This window comes from Manis pentadactyla, chromosome 14, assembly GCF_030020395.1.
Source record: "Manis pentadactyla isolate mManPen7 chromosome 14, mManPen7.hap1, whole genome shotgun sequence".
NCBI lineage: Eukaryota > Metazoa > Chordata > Mammalia > Pholidota > Manidae > Manis > Manis pentadactyla.
The window spans coordinates 85,458,870-85,481,681 of record NC_080032.1 but is presented as its reverse complement, the minus strand read 5'-3'; the positions used below and the strand labels follow the sequence as shown (position 1 = coordinate 85,481,681).

Below are 22,812 nucleotides of genomic sequence, written 5' to 3'. Positions count from 1 at the left end.
GGGCACTGCACCGGCCGAGGCAGTTTTCTGTTTCCTGTCCATGTCCCCGTGGAGGGTACCTTCACTAAGCCCTCTGGAATTACTCAAATTTGTGCTCGCCATCTGTTTCCTCCTGGATTCCGGATTGACACCCTGAGGGAAATGATTCCTGATGACAAACAGGTTAATTTACAGTCACCTCCTTGGACTATGCCGTGTGTCTGAGACAGCCTGTGGTTCCTTCTCTTTGCAGGAGCCAAATTAGTCCTTAAAAGCTTGATAATAAGACAGGGCTTTCAACCACAGTAAATGAGAAAGAACCAAGACCACTGCTAAAATACACAGAGGATTTCAAAGGAACTCCTTAAATTGGAATTTCACATTTCATTGCAATGTGAAGAGTCAAAATTGCTGCCTTTTAAAAAATCAAGATTTCAGACAGGAATGCTAATATCATTTATTTAGAATAATCTGGAAAATAACTCTACGTTAATTTTATGGGTTTTAAAACATATGTGCCCAGTGTCTTACTTCAGAAATTTAAAATAGAAATACATATAAAATGCTATCTATACATGTTCTTGTTTTTTAAGTAGAAACCACTGAAAATTTTAACCTTTTCTTAATAGTGATCTTTATGACTGTTATTATAACAAATCTAAATGGCAGATTTTTATTTCTATCCATTGCTCTTCTACTACACCGTTTCACCTCCATTATAAGTATACATGCTTCCTGAATTTCATACATTTCCAATTTGCTACTTTTAGGTTGTATAATAAAACACCTAGTTGGGAGCACTATATACAAATGAAATCAGTGAGTCATAAATAATGACCTAAGATATTGATCTCAAAGTGCATAAGAATTGTAATAGATAAGAAGTCCCTTCATACTAACCTAAGAGTTCATGAGTATGTTTTGGGTAGGAATTTGAGAACTCGCATATCTAGATCATGTGATCATAAAACTTCAGAATTGGTATTTCAAGTGTAATCCTTTCGATATATAGTTTAGAAAAGGGAGTCTCAGGGACATTAGGAAAATCACTTAAATTGACACAACTGTTTAACAGAAGGTCCAGAACTGGATTTTAAGTCTCCAGTTAACTCTTAGTGCAGTATTGTTTGCCTTGAATTATGTTAGGGTGTTAACAAGATTGGAATATACTCAGAAGAGATGAAAAAAATTGAATTTTTTTAAACATGGAATCCAACTTGTGGCTTATAGAGTTGAAATCTCAAAACACTTATTACATCGTTTGAATTAAAGAAAATTTTAATATGATACTCTGATAAAAATATATGTATAAGGCCTTTAAAACTTATTGTCAAGTCTGTCTTGTTAACAATTTTTGTCAAAATACATGACACAATGACTCTCCTGGCCTTATTCAAAAGAGCAATTGAAATCAGTGTTATTTTAGGAAGTATCTAAGTAATTTTTATCTCTTAAATGTAATTAATGAAAAATTCATATTGGGGGTACAAATTAATTTTATTATTCATGTCTTTCTGTATTTTAATGCTTGGAGGTTGTAGAAATAAGGAGAAGCTTTTTAGCCCCATGAAGTTCTAGCAACATACCTGGGTCTGTTGCAAGTTTCAGGAACTTAGTTTAGTTCTAAAGGTATTGTTGGATTAAAAGTGTTCCTTTCTCTCTTGCATTTAACTACCTTAATTTTATTAATTATTAATATACTCTCATATGGAGTTGATTTTTAAATGTGCATTTTCACATATTCTTTCTCCTCTATAATAGATTGCATTAAAGTTTCCTATAAATTAGGGAACTGATTTTCTAATTTCTAAAATTTTTTTCTAAGAAATACAGTATTTCATCTGCTAGCTTTGAAATCTAAGGCCATGAAAACAATTCTAAGTTGTTGTTCTGGACAGTATAATTCGAAGCATTAGTTCCATGGGGGAAAGTCACAGAGAGAAGCGGAAAATTACAGGAACTGAGGTGAATATACATTTTAATTGGAATCTTGGCTCTGCTACCTTGTAGCTCTCTCACTTTGGGTAAGTTGATTAAAATTTCTGTACTTGGTTCTCATCCATTAAAAAAAAAAAAGGTTTATAATATCAACCCCTCAGGACTATTTTGAAAATAAATGAGATAATAAATGTGAAGTTTCTTCTAACATTTAAAGTTGCCAAGTGTCATTTATCCCCGATATGCTATCATCTTGCACACAAAGAAACTATTTGTCATCCACTAGGTTATTAATATGCCAGTTTGTTCCTTGTCTTAAATTTCCTGCCCCAGTATTTAAATTCCTTACCCCAATCTTTAAATGTCTTAAGTGAATTACCCTCGTTTTTTTTTAATGAACTAGAGATAACTTTTTCTGTGTTCTTTTCCTCAATTTGAAATGGAAGGAAAACGTAACAGTGTTACAAAAGACTATGCTGTGGGAAAAAAATTGCATTAAGTCTCTATAAATTTAATTTACTAAACCAGAAATCTTACTGACTAAATATCAGTTTTATTCATGGTTTTGGAGTGCTTTTAAATTTTTTAATAGTGTATACACAGTCCCACACCCCATGAGTCAGTCCTTCCAACTGAAAGCTGGTGTCAGCTTAGGCCCCTCCCACCGGGGCACAGAGCTAGCCGGCGGCAGAACCCGTGCTGGCCCGACGAGGTGGGCTGCTCCGAGGGTCATTACTCCAGAGACCAGTACATAGTCTGTACCGCTGCGTATAAGGGGTGGCCTCCCCCAGGCAGGAACGGATGCCCCTTCTTTCCCGGAGACCCCTGCAGTTTAGCCCCGCTGCTGACCAAGAGCAGCCCGGCCACCAGCAGGCGTGAGTGTCTCGGCATCTTCAGGGAGCTCTTCAGATCAGCAAAGAGTAGCCCGGCCCACACCGAACACTCTTGACTTGCTGATCAGACCTCTGGGCTGTTATGTGTGAAAAGTCCATCACGTGATGGACCACGTGATCACCACTGCCGTTTCTGTGGTGTCGGGGATGTGATGGTCCTCTCCCCTCCAAGCGGCAGAGTTTGATAAGAAAACCTTTATAGCGAAGCTCAAAACAATTTTATCAAGACAAGTTCAAACCATGAACAACTTTATCCAAAACCAGTTTTCAAAACATGGCTTTGAAATCAAAACAAGGCAGGACACACAGATGACACCATGCAAACCAGTGTGAGGGGGAGACTCTATAAAAGTACTGAAGCCAAGTTCACCCCACCAAGCGCCTATGTATAGTCATACTGAGAGGGACTCCCTTCATTGATAAAGGTATTTAGAGGCATCAGCGTAAGGGGAGCGGTGTACAGTCCATCACACGCGTTTCTATGTGTCCCAAGTTGCTCTTGTCCCAGTGTCTCTCTGAGACTCTCCCCTGGGCTTCAGACTCCTTTCTACACAGGTAGTTGTGAAGCTTGATTCGTTAAATCCAGGAAAGGCTGTTTTACAACTTCAGCTCTGTCTCGGCAACATGCACTCTTCCTGCCTCCTGGTAGATGAGTGTGCAGATGTTCTGGATAGGATGAGGGCTAAACCGTCTTGACAGGCAGTGCTTCCCACTTGGACTGGGAGCTGCAAATCCTCCCAGAGAAACACACTGTTAAATGGCATCACTGGGTTGTGACCATCAGTCACTTCATGTTCAGTGGGGGCTGTGACTACCCCATCACTAACACTGCTGTGTTCTCTGCCCACTTCTACCCTGACTCCAGCAAAGTTCCACCTGGATTTTGTGCCCTGGCCAAGCACAATGCTTAACATTTTATGCTCAATGCAAAGTGCCTTCGCTCCTTGTCACAGAAATGCGAGCAGGTCCTGCTAAAGAAAACCTAGCGAGCATTGTCTCTGCAAGGGGAGATGGCAGGAAAGAATCAATAGGAAAATGTGGTATAAAAATCGAGGCATCTGGGTTTGGGGATAGACTGCTCCTTGCCCATTCCTTCCCCCACCCTTTGCGAATATGATGAAATCTGGTTTAATTAGAATCACTGAGAGAAGGAGGAAGTGCTGTGGGAAAATTGTGGCTCTTTGAAAGAAGAGGAGGGAAGTGGGCCAGGAACTGGAGAAGGGTTGTAATGTTAACCACATTTGCTAATTGTGTTCCGTCAGACAGCTTCCTCGGCCTTGCCGTTGTTTGCGTCCCAGAGCCCCCGGACTGCTGTGCTGATGGGTTGGAGGAGACGGCCAGATGTGCAAAGAAAAAACAGCCCTCTGGACCCCTTAGGGATACACTTGATTCTGAAATTCCAATGTGCTATAGCAAACATAATCACCTAGGTCACACTAGAGGGATTTATAAAGAAATAAAGTTCAACAAAACGAATAGATAAGAGTCCCCTACCCTCACCTCCCTGAATCCTTAGTATATGTCTAAGTGAATCAAAACACTTTGATTGTTAGTTTATGGACTCTCAGGGCCACCATATGTGGACATGCCCTAGCACCGTTGCAGGGGGTTCCCCTCCCAAAGCCGAGCACACCCATGTACAGTGCTGTTCTTTGTTCTCTTGCTCCGGCTGCGGAGTAGTATTCAGTCTAGACAGTTGTCCCTGCTGCCTCTGAAGTCACCACCTGACCTGATGCTTTAGTGATTTATTCATGCAATACGTTTTTTTTATTGAGCATCAACCCTACACCAGTCACTGGCCCTAGGAAAACTGTTGCAACAAGAAAAAAAGATAATATTTTGTTGAGCACCTATCATGTGTTGGGCTGTCTGTGGAGCCCATAACATACATTCTCTGTGCACATTACCCTTATTAAATCTAACTGCAGCCCCTGCAAGTGATTATTAGCCAGGACATGGATCTTAACTGCCTGCTGAGAAGATCAGGGGTGATCTAAGTAAGTATTCCCGAGGATGGGTTACTTAGAATAAAGCCAGGGTTTTGCCATCTAAGTTCTCCTATGGCCCAAGCCTGTGATCTCTGTTTACCATCTGGTCATGGCTGGACACTCCAAGCCTCACCTTGCAGCTGCTTTATATGCTGCGCCCTCTGTTTTCAATTCCCTTTCCCGTTAGTCATTCTTCAAGGTTCAGGTTAAAAGTCACACACCTCTGAAGTCCTTGTGGATCCGCATGGGAAGAATTGCTAGTTTTCATCTCTATTCCTGTAATTCAAAACCAGGAATCCTTCTTAAAAGCACCTACCACACTGAGTCAAAAAAATTTTTTAAAGCATGTGCTTTAAAATTATGCAGACCTATGTTGTTAGAACAGTTTGTCCCCTCATTAATTGTATGATGTTCTGAGAGGTTATGTGACTTGTCCAAAAGCATGTGGAGGTCCTATAAGGAGAGAGATTTTGCCGTAGTCATCGGTGCCTCCCCAGTGACTAAGAACTCTGCCTGGCATTTTGGATGCTGTCAATAAACGTGAGCATGCTAATGCAGGAAAGAGTGTTCAGAAATTGACTAGGTATTTGATAACAACTGGAGTACAGCGTTTGAGGGGCTGTGGGAGTCTAACAAGAGATTTGTAAGATGAAGGTAGAAAAGAATTTAGGGACCAGATTATTAGGGACCACATGCATCCTCTTGAGGAGGGTGGAGTCTATATTATAGCCCCTTGTGTACTGTACACATCAGAGAGTCAAACACAATCCCCTCCGAAATTTTTAGCAGAGTCAAGGGACAGTATAAGTGGCATTGCACATTTGTTATCTAGTGTGGTCTTTCCAGGAAACCCCAGCCAGATCAACCCTGATGCTCTCTGCCCTACAGGCTGCAACCTTTCTCACTTAGCACAATGGCTGGAAATTTAAGTAATAGCCATTTTTTTATGACCACTTGTTCTTGAACTTGAAATTGAGCTCTCGGCACCAGTTGTTCCTTTGTGGTCTTTCCAAGAAGGCTCCACCAGTTCTGTAGCAAACAAGTTCTAAAGCGGCCTTTCCAGACACCCTCAATGTGTCTGATCTGTATGTACTATTTAATCCTCATTATACTGGTGCTTAAAATTACAAAATATTAGAGTTAGACAATAAACTAATTCACTTTTTTGAGCACCCTCATGTTATAAGAAAGAAACTGAGGTCGTGTAAGGTTAAGTTGGTTGCCCAAGGTTAAATGCCATGATTTTCTCAGGCAGATGGGAGGTGTGGGTCAAAGAGAAATAGATTATTTTACATTAGTTTGATTCCAATAGACACACCCTGGGTCTGCATTTCACAATAGCTTCATTTGGGAACAGGCGGATGAGGGACGAGTAATTTGATGAAGCCGCTCATTTGATCTAGTAACACATTGTTTAACAGTGTGAGGAAAACCGTGCATTTTCTTACCAACTAGGAAATGGGGGAGGCAGGCTGCATTTAGGGTGTTAAGTAGTTGTGATGACTGCTGCCACCATGGCAACCGATTGTTTGAAGGTTGTTTTTTTTTTCAATAAGTCTTAACGAGATCGTTACTTCCTAACATATCTCTGAATTCCAACCTTTCTTCAGCCAACCTCTTCCCGCACCTGTAAACTTCAGGGGCCCCACTCCTGTCTTTTCTACCCTAATCTAACCTACTCAAAATAAAGAAATACTTTTCAAGTGGTGGTGTCACCACGATCATTATTCGCTGAGCCTGTTCATGCCAGGCACTCTGCATGCACAATTCCTCTACCTCCCCTGTGCGGCGGACGTTATCTCCGTTTTCCATGTGATTACAGTGTATTTGAATATTCAAGGAGGTCCTGTCGTTTTGCCCTGTCCTTGGGAACCAGCATGGGAAAGATGCAAGATTTTGAATTCCTATCTTCCTGCTCCAGGAACCTATGCCCTTTCCACTCTGCCAAGCCCGCCCTCTCTCACCAACACTTCTGGATCTGATTGCCCACAGAAGCCACCAAGCAAACTACATCTTAAACCTCCTTCAATCCATCCCCAAACTCCTTATTTCTAAACACAACTGCCCATTCTTACTTCTGAGTATGAATCATTGTATGCACATTTTTTCTCTTCATCCCTGTGAAATACAATCTCTTCAATCCTTTAAGCTCCAATGTAATGATTATTTCCCTCCAGGAGGGCCTCCCTTGGCTTTCATACCATCTAGTTATGGAGCCTGCAACCTGCCTCCTCTCCCTCCCTCACCCTCCCTCCGGTATAGCTTGATCTGCCCTTAGTTCAGTTGGATTGTGCAAGGCAACTCTTGGCGTATTCGTTCATCTTTCAAATGGCTCATTTTTACTTTGGAGAGACAGTACATGGGGTCAGAACACTCACTGTGAAAGTCCCACAGAATCCATCGGTGTGTATGAAAATGAATTAAAAGTTCTTCCTACCCGAAAGAAATTTTATGGAACAATCTACCCTCGACTTTACAGCCAGCTTTCAAATGATTGTTTGCCCAAAGATACAAGAGTTTTCAAAGATTAATATGGGAAGTTCATGTTTCTATAGAATTGGACTAAAGGAGATTACCCACAAAAAAATTTTTTTTCAGAAATTCAAAACCTTTCTTATTTTAAGCTAAAATTACCACTTCAAACATTTTAAGGATTTTGGTTAAAAATAACTCTAAAACACAGGGCACATGTCTCTATATTCTTAACGAGAATATATAGGCTATTTTTCCTCAGCTTGATAACTCAGAGTCATCATTTTGAATATTAATTAGTGTTCAAATCTGTTAAAAAATGTTGTTTTTAAGTTCCTGGGGCATTGTTAGTGTTAGTTCTCTTTGATACAAAATGATTCTAGGTTGCTATCCTTTTCAGAATATTTGCTTCTTTTTGATACGTATTGTGTCTTTGCATCTGTCATTTATGGCTTCATTCCCCAAATTTACTGGTATTAGTTGCTTCATCTCCACATTCCACATGTGAGTTTTGACTTGCTGTAGTAGATTGATATACCAAGTAAACATTCTCATTAGAATTTTGTCTAAAGCAGTGGTAAATAAGGGGCTGAATAGGAAATGATCTAGTCTCTCTCTCATATATATATATGAGAGAATTTTACTGCATGCTTTATTATATTTATGTGATATGTTCAGAGAACTTTCAGCCTATTGCCTTGTTCTTTGCTGAGCACTAGAGGGTTCAGCTTATCGAGACCAAGCACCGCCTTAGGAACTGCAGTGGTCTGGGGCAGACAGAGAAGAGGCGGAGATTCAAACCCAAACTGTACCCTGGAGCTGCCCATCAACGCAGGGCCAGACTGGTGGCGGGTGCTGGGAATTAGTGGGCACTGGAGCTCGGAGGACCGGTTCCCAGATGTAGATTCTGCTCTTACATCATAAGACGCTTTTTTAAGGTCGTACAGCCGTTGATGTTCGTGATGCTTATTTCTCACAATCATATCTTAAATCGCTTCCAGATTTAAAAAGCTGACAAGCACTGGTGTTCGCCTTAGGGCATATTCTGCCCTTTCAAGCAGGAAGGCGCCTTCAGTTCTTCGCAGTCTTATTTAGTCTAATGAAGAATCAGACTTCTGCAGTTATTTGTATGCATCTTCTGCATTCCTTTTTACCAGCCAGCTTACTCTAGTTTCCTTAAAATTCCTGAGTTCTCTGAAGAAGACGCGGTGGTGGCTGCAGGGGACCTGCGGTCCCCCGGCTCCTGCACCCGACTCAGCGCTGTTCATTCACTCTTGCCAAGAACAGGTGGGTCAGGAAGCCGCGCCGCAGCCATGGCTTTGAAAGATACTGGAAAGACCCCCGTGGAACCGGAGGCGGCGATTCACCGAATTAGAATTACTCTGACCAGCCGCCACGTGAAGTCTTCAGAGAAGGTGTGCGCTGACTTGATAAGAGGTGCAAAGGAGAAGAACCTCAGAGTGAAAGGACCGGTTCGGATGCCTCCCAAGACTCTGAGAATCCCTACAAGGAAAACACCTTGTGGTGAAGGTCCTAAAGCTTGGGATCGTTTTCAGATGAGGATCCCCAAGCGACTCATTGACCTGCACGGTCCTTCTGAGATGGCCAAGCAGATTATGTCCATCAGTATTGAGCCAGGAGTCGAGGTTGGAGTCACCATTGCAGATGCTTACATCAACCTTTTTAATAAATCGCTTATCAGTTAAAAAAAAATTTCCTGACTACGTGGAGTTAAAAAATCTAAGCAGACTTCTTACCACTGTGGTAGGCAAAAAGCCAACTGGTCTGCCACACAGAGCTGTGCAAAAAATGTCCTTTAATCATGCCCTTTGCTTCCAGTTTCTTCGGGCCAGTACTTCGGTCAACTCCTCAGTCACCCCGCTTATATCTCCCAGTCCCTGTTAGTAACAGAGTCGAAGTGATGTTGCAGCTGGATCCGTTTTAGAATCTTTGAGAGATCGGCCCAAACACGGCGAACTTCCTTTGAGCCAGTAAACCTGTGATACACCCGTAGAAGTAGCAAAATTACTTCCACAGACTGTTCCATGTGTAAAACGACATCAGTCAGACCTGTAAGACACGTCTTATTTACTGGTCAGTCCCTTTAGAGGTCTCCGTTTAGGTACTTTGCTCCGTTTGCATGTGGTACAGCACCTGTCAAATTCTGAACATTTCACCTCTGGCGTCTCCTATTTCTTCCCCAGTTTCTCCATCATCATCCCACCATGTTTCTTGGTGGAACTTGGTATCTTGCTCTCCATTCATGAACAGATCCCTTAGTTTTACCAGTTGGCAGCAAAATATGCCTACTCTTACGGATGGTCCCTGGAAGGAGAAATACTCGGCGAAGGACAGGGCATCGCTGCCAGACAGAGAACCAGCCCGTGTGCTCAGCCTAAAGAAACACTTGGGAAAAGACAGAAACAAGGAGAGAACCATCAGATAAAAATATAGGATTCAGACTTATTTTCTTAGCCCTTTCCAGCCTACTCTCTTCCTTCTCAGCTGAGGTCCTCAGGGGCAGAATCACGCCGTGGCTGTCTTGGCGGCTACAGAACCTACCAGTGAGCCTAACAAATAATATTCAGTAATTTCTCGGCCATGAAAAGAGTGAATCCTTAGCAGGAGGATGCACTCTCCCTGTTTCTGCTCAGGCCTGTGCTGGTGGCACGTGGGTCGACAGCCATGCAACAGCCTAGAGGAGACCCAGCTGGATATACCTTTGTCTTAAAATAATTACTTATTACAAATTTTCTCAAGAAAAATAATAATTGCTCCCCTTGATTCTTTTTTTTTTTTTCCTCTATCCAGTACTTACTGAGCCCCTGAGACGTGTTAGGCCCCACTCCATGTCACAGCAATACATCAGCGAACAAAACAGGGCCCCTTATCTTGGGCGGGTCACTGTTAAATGCCTTGGGCTTTCTTGACATTATCTCATTTAATGATTAAAACCACTGTGGAATGGGCGTTTTCCTCATCAGAAAATAAAGTTTCAGAGATTCGAAACTTAATTAAATTTCCTAAGATCCACAACTAAAAAGTAGCAGACAGAAGTCAAACCCAGGTTTAACTGACTATAAAGTTAATGCTCTTCATTCAGAGGCTGTACTGCCTCTAGACCCTGAAGAAATGGAAATTACATAAATCAGAACCTAAACTACAGAATAAGTCCCATAAATACTAAGTTTTATCTTGAATAATTTTTAAGAACCTAGCTCTACAGACCTAGGTGCATAGCAACTTATTTCTCCCAAAATCGAATCTACCACAAACTGTCTTACCGGGAACAATTTGATAAAATGCAGTAAAAACTCCTCAAGAAGCATCCTAAATGTGCATTGTTCACACTCATTTTCATGTGTCCACCATCTATGCAGCCACTGACAGCAAATATATCTATATCAGTGTTCTGTGGACAGTTCTACTTTATAAATGAAACATAGCAGGTCAGTTTTAAACCTAGATTAATAAGTAATCCTTTTGTTCCTTAAAAAAGTATTTTAAAAAATGCACTGAGACCCAGCTCTGTACCAGGCATTTCAGTAGAATGTAAAAATAAGGCAGAAAGAATCTTGCCCTCCTAGAGCTTACATATGGGAATTGGGAAAACAAAAAATGAATTCGAAAGATAATTTCTAATGATGATGATGAGTGCTATGAGAAAACTGTGAAGGATTGGTGAGTGTGGTAAGCCTAGAAAAGGAGAAGGCCTCACTGCAGAGATGGTGATAGAGCTAAATTCTTCATGGTGAAGAGTCAGCCATGTAAAGTGAAAAGAGAAAAAAAGAAAATGCAATGGCCAAAGGGAGGAACAAACTTCATTTTTTTAAATAACAGAGTTAGAAGTTTTTATTTCTGCATCAGAGTGACCTGGGTGGGAGGCAAGAGATAAAAAGAGATAGGTAGGGCCCAGATCACACAGGGCCTTAAAATGCATTGTCCAAAGACATATTTAAGAATTGAAGGGGACATTTTTAATTATTACACCAGCACCATAGGTGTAAACCCAGAATTTCCCAGATACACCAGGATTTATAGTTACCCTACTTACATGCCAGGGTTAAGAGTCTGAGTTTTATTCCAGTATAGTTGTTTTCCGCTGGAGAGTGAAATTATTTGATTTGCATTTCATAAGTGATCACTGGCTGCTTCTGAGATTGGAGATCAGTTTTAGAGACTAATGAAGCAATCCTGGCAAGACGTGATAGTGACTTGAATGGTAGCAATAGAGCTGAAAAGAAAGCCACTGATTTGGGATAGATTTTGTAGGTAGTGTAGACAAGACATGGGCTGGATGTGTAGGGGGAGGGAAGGAGAAGACAAAACATGACTCCTCACGATTTTGGCTCCAGCGTAGGGATGAATTTTGATGCCATTAGCTGATTTGGGAAAAACTTTTACCAAAGAATTGGTCTGGGGACATGATCGGGAATGCGTGGCATCAGCAGTCTGGTTTTGAGTGTACTGAGTTCGAGACTCCTGTTAGAGATACAAATGGAGCGACCTCGGTGTCCATCAGCAGATGAATGGATAAAGAAGATGTGGTACATACACACAATGGGATATTATTCAGCCATATGAAGAAAACAAATCCTACCATTTGCAACAACATGGATGGAGCTGGAGGGTATTATGCTCTGTGATATAAGCCAGGCAGAGAAAGACAAGCACCAAATGATTTCACTCATTTGTGGAGTATAACAGCAAAGCAAAAACTAAAGGAACAAAACAGCAGCAGACTCACAGAACCCAAGAATGAACTAACACCAAATGATTTCACTCATTTGTGGAGTATAACAGCAAAGCAAAAACTAAAGGAACAAAACAGCAGCAGACTCACAGAACCCAAGAATGAACTAACAGTTACCAAAGGGAAAGGGACTGGGGAGGATGGGTGGGAAGGGAGGGATAAGGGGGAAAAAGGGGCATTATGATTAGCACACATAATGTGGGGGGTGCGCACAGGGAAGGCAGTATAGCACAGAGAAGACAATTAGTGATTCTATAGCATCTTACTACACTGATGGACAGAGACTATAATGGGGTATGTGGTGGGACTTGATAATAGGGGGAGTCTAGTAACCATAATGTTGCTCATGTAACTGTACATTAATGATACCAAAATTAAGAAAAAAAAAGAAATACAAATGGTTACGTCGAATGAGCAGCTGGGCTATGCTCTCCTTTCTTACTCTGTTTAGAGCTGCTTACTTGTAATGTTATCTGTATTCTTAAAACAGTTTAAAGTGACATTCAAACAATCTATTGAAGTGATTTTTCACTCAACAGCTTCAATTATATTTTGTCTTCACTATCTGATGTTTGACATTGTTAACACTACCGATTGCCTTTCTAGGAAAGCATAGACCTGGGTGAAATCATGTTTTCCCTGTGTTATTTGCCAACTGCTGGACGCATGACATTGACAGTCATCAAGTGCAGAAATTTGAAGGCAATGGACATCACTGGCTCATCAGGTATGGACACAACTGGCTAGTGGGGGGAGGATACCTTCCCAGATAAAATTTTCCAAGGATCCAAAATTATATACGGCTATTAAATTATTATTGAGTTCATTGGTCTGCAATGGGAAAAAAAGAAAGTAGAAAAAGAGATTGCCAAATTAAGGGCTCCAAATCACCTCTTTGATTATGTTATCAGTATGACATTCTTTAAGATCTTATCAAATAGATTGACTCCGAATTTGGGATTTTATTTTTATCTCTTTCTCTACTGATTTAGTTCTCTCTCAAAAATATGTAATTTACCATTTAATTCACTACTTCCAGCTGGTCAGTTGCTTATAAAGGAAGATTCTTGGACTTCAAGCTACTCACTTAGAACTTGCATTATTCTGTGAGTAAAAGCCATATGAGGACCTCTTAAGGCTGAATTTATCTCCCTCACCTGATCTGCAAACAAGTTTCCAAGACCCTATTTTCATTTTCATTCTTAATACCCTTCTGAATAAAAGTTTGGGCAACTTGAAGGGACTGGAAGAAATAATTAAGTAAATGAATATTTTTTGAAGTTTTCCTAAAGACATTCTTGAAGGAAATTTCCCTTATGCTAACTTGAATGAAGAGGTAAAAGTACATCATGCTCTTTTATCCCTTCATTTAAATCACTACAGTCTGGAAGGTTGTTCATAACTTAATATGTGAACCTTGGCACAGGTCTGTAGAAGGAAAAATGGTAAGAACAGAGTAGGGAAGTTAGGAGGCATTCATTGAATTAAACATAAGAAGTGATAGTGGACATACAATAAAGGATGACATGGGGAAGGAATTTATAACTTTTGGTTCAGAGCAGAGAAACTAAATTTGCACTACAAAAGGTATGAAGGAACTCTAAGTCCTAGTGTAGAAAGAGTTCCAGGATATTCTAAGTGAATAAGAAAACTAGGTGCAAAAATAAATACGGGAATCATGCTCTCTTCTATGTAAGAAAGGGGAATCTTAGAATATATATTCATGTTACTAATATTTGCATAAAGAAATACTGCTGTGGTGCACAAAACTAAGGGGTGGAGAGGTACGCGGACAGATGCAACAGAGGCTCCTCATTGTACATCTTTCTCATCCTCATTTTTAAGCTATGGTATGAATTACCCATTCATTTCTTAAAGTTTGGAACATGTAGTTGATATATAAAGGTAGAAAGAAAGTCAGTCAGTTCCACACTTACTTTGGTAAAAATATCTCAGGTCAATAAATGTTGAAAAATTTAAGATAAACAGCAGACTCTGCAAATTATTGTTTATTCTGTTCATTCTACCCTATGTCAAAGAGGTCATATTAAAGAGAGGTAAACAGCATGAAAGTTGTAATTAAGTACAAGATCACTTTTTATTTATATGAAGCTTGTCATCGAGGAGTGCTGCTTGGAGAACATCTCCTCTCTCAGAACCTTTCTCAGAACAGGTTTGTGAATCAACTGTGGATCCAGTGAATTATCCTTGTCACTAGTAGAGAAAGGTTGTCAGGGACAAAATGGGGGGGCCAAGGGTAAATCAGGCCTCACTCCCATTATTAAAGAGAGGCCTAGGCAGCTCTGCACGGGCTCCTGATAGACTAGTGGGCTTTCTCTGTTGTATTAAAAATGATAAGATCAAGTTCATTCTTTTGTAGTTCTTTCAATATAAATTCTTTCATTTAAAGGAAGACATCTTAGAGAATCTACTGCCCCCAAGTAAGTCTTTGAATTTAAAGTTGGTAATACGAAAGGGCCTACTACACCCTTCTCTTATTTACGTATAATTAACTACAGCCTTGTTTATGCTCTGTGCTATTACGTTCGTTTTCATGAAATTACCTTCCCACTCCCAGATCCTTATGTCAAAGTGTCTCTGATGTGTGAGGGTCGAAGATTAAAAAAGAGGAAAACAACTACGAAGAAAAACACCTTGAACCCTGTGTACAACGAGGCCATTATTTTTGACATCCCTCCGGAGAATGTGGACCAGGTCAGCCTCTCCATCGCGGTCATGGATTACGATAGGTACGTGTGTGTCCCTGAAGAGCAGCAGCACATGTAGCCAGATGCAGACCGGTTATGCTACAACAGTGGTGAAGTTAAATTGGAGGACAGAAAAATTACTCATTCAAAATCCATTTGTTCCCATGTTACAATGTTTCCTTTTTTCTTCTCCAGATGAGGTCGTTCATAAGTTGAAGGGCAGGACCTCTGGGGCTGGTGAAAGCATGGGGCAGAAGGAGTACAGAATCCATTACAGAAAACACTGTTGGGAAGCTCCAATCCGTGGAGTTTGTTTTCCCAACAGGGCTAGAATATGAACACCACGATTCTTGCCCGAACGCTACCAATAACTAGCTGTGTGGAAAGGCAACTTATGTAAAGCCTTTGGGATTCACTTTTCCCATTTGGAAAATGTTAGCATAATATGAACCATGGTCAGTGAGTAGTAAGAGTGGGAAGTGAATAGTGGCCACAGGGGTACAACCTTGATGCTTTCCTATCAGTCTTAAGACATTGCTCTGTGGACAGATCTTCCAGCTCACATACTCGAGTCATTTCTCCATTCATAAAATAAATTGCAAACCCCAAGAGCAGTTCTGAAGCTTCTTCCTGCAGCAGCTCCTCCCTTCACCCTCCTGCTCTACCCTTGTCAGGAATGTCACCCTGTGGATCTCAGCCCACCCACACTATGCAGCTCTGGTCAAGTCACCACTTCTCCATCTTCCTCGGCTGCACACCCCCTCTTCCTCTGAATGGTTGGCCCATTACAAGTTCTTATCTCTTATTTGCCCATTGCTACATACAGACTTCCTTAGTTGTTTGGTTTTTTATATTTATAAACTTTTATAAATATAAATATTTATAAAAGAAATACTATATGCTGAACTCACTTGATTGTCTACAGTATGTTGACAGTGCCTTACAACATTAATTCTGCTCTAAGGACAACACAAATGGTACAGAACACACAGGTGCAAACACTCAAAAAGAGCGTCCACTTTATGACATCATGAAAATAATGGTGACTAGGACCCTGTAATCTAGAGAAATTAATGTGTTTTTCCTCTGGCTCAGAGCTAGCAAAATGGAACACTGAAAGGTACATTGATTTGTACCATCTGTTTGAAATTGGTTTATATCACAGTTTACAAGAAAAACTACTATTACTGTTGAGAGGGAGAGAGAGAAATCTTGAATTAGTTGAAATTACTAACTCTAAAAATGTAATGTATTTATTGGAAGCCCTTGTCCTGCTTTATCAAAAGATTGCTCCTATTAATTTCTCATAGCAGTGATTGCAGCCGGTATAGTTGAGCAAATGGCACCAGGCAGTTGTAGGGAAATGGGTCCTGATAGTATATAGAACAGAACAATTTTTTTAAATATTTCTAAAAATATGCTAGTTTAGGAAACTTCATATTGAAGAAAATGACCTAAACATACATATCTCCATCAGTGACAGGAAGAAGGAAATGAAATGTCCCAAAGCCATCTCTAAAGTCTCCTTAGAGATGTCTGTCAAAAATAACCCTATAGAAATACCTGTAAGTTGCATTCTGTTTTTGAGAAGTAACCTTCCACCTGTATATGTGACTCAACTGTCTTGGTTCAAATCCTGCCTCTATTTCTTACTAAGTGTGTAAAGGCAGGCAGCTCCCTTAACTTCCGGATGGTTAGCTTCTTATCTGTAAAATGAGTTGATGATAATAATAGTCATAGTCATGGTGTGAGAATCAAGTGATTGAGTACATTTGAGTTATTTTAAACAGTGTCTGGCACATGATAAACTCTCAGAAATATTAACTATCATTATTATTTTGATTTGTTGCTGTGAAAACAGAACATGAGCAGAAAATAGGAATGTTGTTTGCATCAGATGCCATGGTACTGAGCTCAGCCCTGCCTGTTTAATTGTGTGCAAGCAGTGATGTTCGCTGCCATATCATTAAGAGTCGATTAAACATGGTGATTTATATAAGCAAGTGGGTATTGAGCTCTTGGTGAGAAATCTAAGCATCATTATAAAACATTAAGCCTCATGGAAAGCATGAGGTTTGATTTACGTCATTTAACGTTAATAGGACTGCTTGCAAGGAAGGAACTCACCATGTAGGTAAGGCCCAGCTGGCATTTCTCAGTCACCCCACTTTTCCTATGGTGACGTGTGCTCAAATTACAGGGCACTAAAATGGTTTGAGTGTGGTCCCTTTACAAATTCCTATGTGAACGCCGATCCTGTTTAGTAAGTTTTTGTTTACTTAAGATTTTCCATTTGATCTGAAGTAGTTGAATCTGAAAAATCATTTAGAACCTGACCCAAAATCTACTGTTCTAATCATATGTTTAAAATTATACTCAGATGTGTGAAATTCCATTCATTTGTGAATGTTGGAATAAAAGCATAATATTCTCCAAATCACAGGGTAGGACACAATGAGGTCATCGGGGTTTGTAGAACAGGACTGGACGCTGAGGGTCTCGGGCGAGACCACTGGAACGAAATGCTGGCCTATCACCGAAAACCAATCACTCATTGGCACCCCTTGCTGGAGGTAACTCTGGGATTGACATTTACTATCTTTTTATGTTATTTACCTGCTAACGTTTCTTGAGCATTTTATATATTTTCCTATTTTTTTTAAAAAAACGGATGTTGTTCTTGTTTTTGTCCCACAGACTCTAATCATCCAGTATTCAAAGTTCTGTGTGCCTTGGAACTTAAAGACCACTAAACTTTCTAGTTTATAGTCCTTTGGACTGTAAGCCTGTTAGAACTTCAAGTCTATTATTTTCTCTGCACAGCCTGAAAATTTCCATCAATGGGTGGTGGAGAAATTGAGTTAAATTCATTACTAACTGGGAACTTCGGTGTCTCTCTTTTCTGAAAACAGCCACCTCACCTGAACTGAACTTCCCCCAGAATCCCCCAGTAGAAGTGGCCACCACCTGATACAGTTCATCTGTGTAAGGTGGCAGGTATATCTCCCCCTTCTCTGGTCAGGAAGTAGGTGCTCACAAATTTTTTTAAATATGAGGGTGTCAGCTTGCCAGAGTTCAAAGCTGGTGACTTACATATGGGAGATCCCTTTGGACAAGTTCCTATAACCGCTCCACATTTCGGTTACTCTGTAAAAATAGTAAATGCGTAGGGTAAAACTAAATAAAATGCTGAATATTAAGTGCTTCACACAGAGTATGGCACAGTGGTAGCTCTGATTACAGCTAATATTTATAGTTATATGAACCAGAAGAAGTATCAACACCCATTTCTATCAGGATTTTTTGCTGTGAAGTTGTCTATCTGCTCAATAACTGAGTGTGTATTCCATCCACCAGAAGAAATGGTTTTCTTTCCAAAAACATTGCTGGAGCCACGGAAGAGTCACAGAGTCATTATATGACCTGATTAATTGAGAGGTAATGCTGGTTACCACAAGGGTGTGTGGTACATGGTGGAATTTATGCAACTCAATAAGAATCGATGGTGTATTACCATCTCTCCATGGGTCAGATTTTGCTTCTTGTCCTAGCACAAGGCTCTTTGCTTAACTAAATGTCAGTGGGCCCAGGTTCTATGCTCAGCATAGTCACAAAATATGACCTTGGCTGTGATACTCAGAACATTACAGGGAACCTTTGATGACTATCTCATGCTCAGATGACAGAGGTAAACTGTCATCATTAGATATCTGTTTATATACAGTTATGCTCCAAATCTGTACCTCACTTCATCATTTCATGTAAATCACAAAAGACACACACACACACAAATGCACATTCACGTGGCTCCATCCCCTAGAGAGCTTCGTAAGTATAAGCAGGTGCGTTCTCTGAATAGCTCAACTAGTCTCTGGAAGGTTGTGTATCATTTTGGTGATGTGTATTGTCCAAAGTCTATACTTATTATACAATTGCTATCCCTGCCCTAGTTCTCATCTTTGTTTTTATTTCTCCATAATTAATGAAAATAGAAATACACATCCCGGCAGACTTTGCAGGAATGACGTAGGGATAAATGAGGTAATGTGAGCAAGAACTTTTATCTAATGAAAGGACAGGCATGTTACATGACTCAAGGCATATTATAATTACTCACGACTGTTTGATAAGCAGCTATCCATTTGTCTGGCGAAGGGGAGCCATGGAACAGGCAGAGCACGTGAGCCCCTTTCAGCCACTGCAGGATATACAGGAAGAATAAGCCACAATTCGGCCATCAGAAGAAGATCCTAGGTATTTTTCTAGCAGCGGTGTATCGGAGGACAAACAGGACTAAAAAATTATGTAGACATACTTTCTCCAGCAAAGAGCTCCTTTTTCCCAACTCCTGCACCTCCATTCATTGTTGAAACAGAACATATGGGCTAGACACCTAAGAACTGCCTGGATTTTGCCTTGTGGGAAACTGATGAGCATGTAATTATGTTCTGTTACCTGGAGCAGGGATTTAAATAAGAAGGGAGCAGTTATTCAAAAAGTGGGTAAGTTGATGGGACAGAGACTAAAGCATCCTTTAGAAAATCTGCTTACTTCTACCTAGATAATCGCAAGTTTATTCGGTGGTAATCAAACTTTTTAAATATATATAATATTTAGGGACTGTGAGGAATTATTTTTCACCACTCATGGCTCCTGTTTGCCAAACTCAGTCCCTCTCATTTCATGAATTGCCCCTATAAAAATCACTCCCTGCCTTCGAACAAGTGGAATGCCGACTCTTGTGTCTTAAGCCTTCTTGCTCTCACCTAGCAACTGGCTGTCGCCCTAGTAAACCAGTCATTCTTGTACCGCAAGAACTAAACGCCTGGCATAGCACATGTAGTGAGTGCTGAGGCAGGAGTAGTGGTCCGTACAGGCTTGCTCAGCGTGCCATCTGTGCCCCGTGCGCTGCCTGCACCTCTGTGCAGTGTTGGTGCCCCTCATGCTGCGAAGGTGAACCCTAAAGGGCAGGGGGTGTTCTGTCTACTCTTCAGAGACCTGCATATCATGGGTGAATATTCACTCTTGAAAGGTAGCAGCAATGACCCACTTTATTTTTTTTTTAACCAGATCATACATTATGAAACTATTTTCTTTCAGTTACCTGGCCGGGCAACCAGTTTTGATAGTCAAGGATCCTGTCCATCTCCCAAACCGCCTTCCACACCATAATGCCTCCAAAATAAAACCATCCTGCGAAGGACACAGGATCACATTCTCGTCAAATCAGAGAAAAAAGAAGTGGAGGTGTGATTTCCTCACTTCAAATGTATCGTGATAATGAAAAAAACTTGTGCAAGTTTTCATTTACTTTCTTGTCCTGTTTATTAACTTTGAACATCTTGACATATTTTACTTGAATACAAATGGTCCTTACTGACAGAGGCATTTTAATCATGTCATATGCCTATTAGCACAAACAGTGTTTTAATAAGTTGTAATGCTTTGCATAAGCAAAGAAATACGTTTTTTAAAAAGAATACATACTTATCTGAAATTAAGGAGAGTTTATGCTGCTGTTGTATAAAGTAGTACGTCACTTGTGTATGGTTCTGATTTTGTTATGAGTATATTCGTTTCCAGTTGTGTACATGATCCTATATAACCCTTAATGGAGATTTTGAACTTAACTTACACAGCATTAAATCCTTGTGTGATCGACTTAACATTCCTTCCCTGATAATATATTCTTTCACCCTCAGTAGCTTCTTTTCTTGGTGAGGTTTGGCCTCTGCTCTCCTCAAAACTTTGGGTCTTAAGCTTGTTCTTTAAAACATACAGATAAAGCTATAATTTAAAGAACTGTTTTGATTATAAATTTAAGAAGTAATATTTAGTAGCTGGAAAGTGGAGGTTGAGCCATTTGGGCTACCATTTTATACTGTCTCAATGTTCTATTAGGTCCATCAGTTCAACAGTTGAACTGATATTTTTTAAATTCGAATCGTCTTACTCTCAAATGTAGCATTTGTATTCTTAAGTGAATAGAATCAGATGTTCATTTTTTTCAGTGTTCTGAAGTACTGTGATGTGTGTATTTCGTGACATGAAGCTGTCATGTAGATCCTATATTTCTGATAGACTGTACTAACAGACACCAAAGGTACAATACATGTCTCTGCTCATTGTGTTTAGATTGCACACAGTGATGGTGACTTTTAAACACAATCGGAAGCTAATGATCAGAATTGGGTATTTTCCTAAAGAAAGGATGACTTATTTTTCAGCAAATTATAGAAATACACCATAAATGATATAACTTCAGCATTTAATAAACAAATAATTCTAAAAGGCCCAGGCCCACAGTCCTTTCATGAGAGGCTTTTGCCTTCCTAAGGATCAAGGATCAGGCCACTAGTCGTAAAAACTATGCAAATGTTTTTACATGACCGAACTTTCTTTTAAATCAGGTCAACTTTTTATTCTCTCATTTCTGGACTCTACTGGGAGGTGTTTATATTGAGTGACCCCAACCTTACTTCTGAGATACATACTATGGCGAGGACGTATTTCAAGCTGATCCCAAGATAAGAGGTTTAAGAACCAAAAAAGAGGGCAAGGAAAATTTGTACTTAGAATAAAAAAACACATTTATTAGAATGAGACCATTTTATCAGCAATTATAAAATTTTGATTTTAGTAAAATACCTTACTCCTAAACATTAAAAAAAAAAGTTTTGAAAAGCCATGAAATTCTGTTTATTGCCATCTCTCAGAATAATGGCATTCCTGTTTTTAAGATGTAAATATTTAACACATTAACATTTTATGTTTTATTTTATTTTTTTTTATTTTAGTATCATTGATATACAATCACATGAGCAACATTGTGGTTACCAGATTCCGCCCATCATCAAGTCCCCCCCATACACCCCATTACAGTCACTGTCCATCAGCATAGTAAGATGCTACAGAGTCACTACTTGTCTTCTCTGTGCTATACTGCCTTCCCCATTCCTCCCCCCTCAACATTATGTGTGCTAATCATAATGCCCCTTATTCCCCCTTATCCCTCCCTCCCCACCCATCCTCCCCAGTCCCTTTCCCTTTGGTAATTGTTAGTCCATTCTTGGGTTCTGTGATTCTGCTGCTGTTTTGTTCCTTCAGTTTTTCCTTTGTTCTTATGCCCCACATATGAGTGAAATCATTTGGTACTTGTCTTTCTCTGCCTGGCTTATTTCACTGAGCATAATACCCTCTAGCTCCATCCATGTTGCAAATGGTAGGATTTGTTTTCTTCTTATGGCTGAATAATATTCCATGTGTATATGTACCACATCTTCTTTATTCATTCATCTCTGATGGACACATTAACATTTTAAAAGCAAACCCAATTGTGTGACATTTTTCAAAAATGCTTATACCATCCTAATGAAAACAAATATTCCTAGCTAACATTTTCTAATTGAAAATAATAGAAGAAACCTGTTTAAAAATACCTGGCTACCTTAGGAAGCCTAAGAGAACCACTTACTATAGACAGAATGATTGAAGATTTCACTTCCACCTTGGAATTATTTATTTTACTGCAAATAAAAATTGTCATATGGAAAGAAGAAAGTTATACTCTTAATAAAATGACATTTTTGGAGACAATTATTTTGTTAGTAGATACAGTCACAGCTTACAATTAACTAGCGACTGTATTTCCTAAATGAGTGTAATAATAATTTTCACCCGAAAACATATTTTAAAGAACTTTTTGTTTTTAGTAGCTCGTGGTTTTTTTTTTTGCCTCCTATGGAGAAAAAGCCGATGCTTGTGATGAAAAAAATGCAAAAAACCAGCCAACCAAGAGTCTTTAATATGGTGATTGTAGAATAAAGTAAGTTTTTAAGGCAATGTTTTAAGAAATGTTTCCTTAGGGATTAGAATAAACTCATTCTGTCAGAGTATTTGTTAATCCTATCACAGAGAGTAAAGAGAGAGACTTCACCAAAGCATCTTTCATGCAATACATGTGGGAGATCCACCTTCGTGTTGATAAAGCAGGACTATTTAAAATGAGAGTGTGTATTAACAAACTGTAGCCACCTTCAATACCACACACCGTCCCTCTCCACAGACACACATCCATACAA

At 39.8% G+C, this 22,812-nt stretch overlaps 2 protein-coding genes across 2 annotated transcripts in view; both read left to right on the top strand.

Annotated features, from left to right (window-relative positions):
- The window catches only part of SYT10 (synaptotagmin 10), a 54,636-nt gene extending 33,044 nt beyond the window's left edge, over window positions 1–21,592 (top strand). The window contains exons 4-7 of the mRNA XM_036889614.2: window positions 12,630–12,750; window positions 14,602–14,773; window positions 17,175–17,304; window positions 19,832–21,592. Of these exons, the coding sequence (XP_036745509.2) occupies window positions 12,630–12,750; window positions 14,602–14,773; window positions 17,175–17,304; window positions 19,832–19,903 (495 nt within the window). The 3' untranslated portion in view covers window positions 19,904–21,592. The remainder of the gene's footprint in view (window positions 1–12,629; window positions 12,751–14,601; window positions 14,774–17,174; window positions 17,305–19,831) is intronic.
- On the top strand, window positions 8,554–8,976 carry LOC118914560 (40S ribosomal protein S20-like). Its single transcript, XM_036889615.2, has one exon. The coding sequence runs from the start codon at window positions 8,584–8,586 to the stop codon at window positions 8,974–8,976; it is 393 nt and encodes a 130-aa protein (XP_036745510.2). The 5' UTR covers window positions 8,554–8,583.
- Window positions 21,593–22,812: the final 1,220 nt, after the last annotated feature.

Excerpts from the sequence above, each read along its gene's own strand:
- LOC118914560 (XM_036889615.2), top strand. The coding sequence starts at position 8,584 with ATGGCTTTGAAAGATACTGGAAAGACCCCCGTGGAACCGGAGGCGGCG.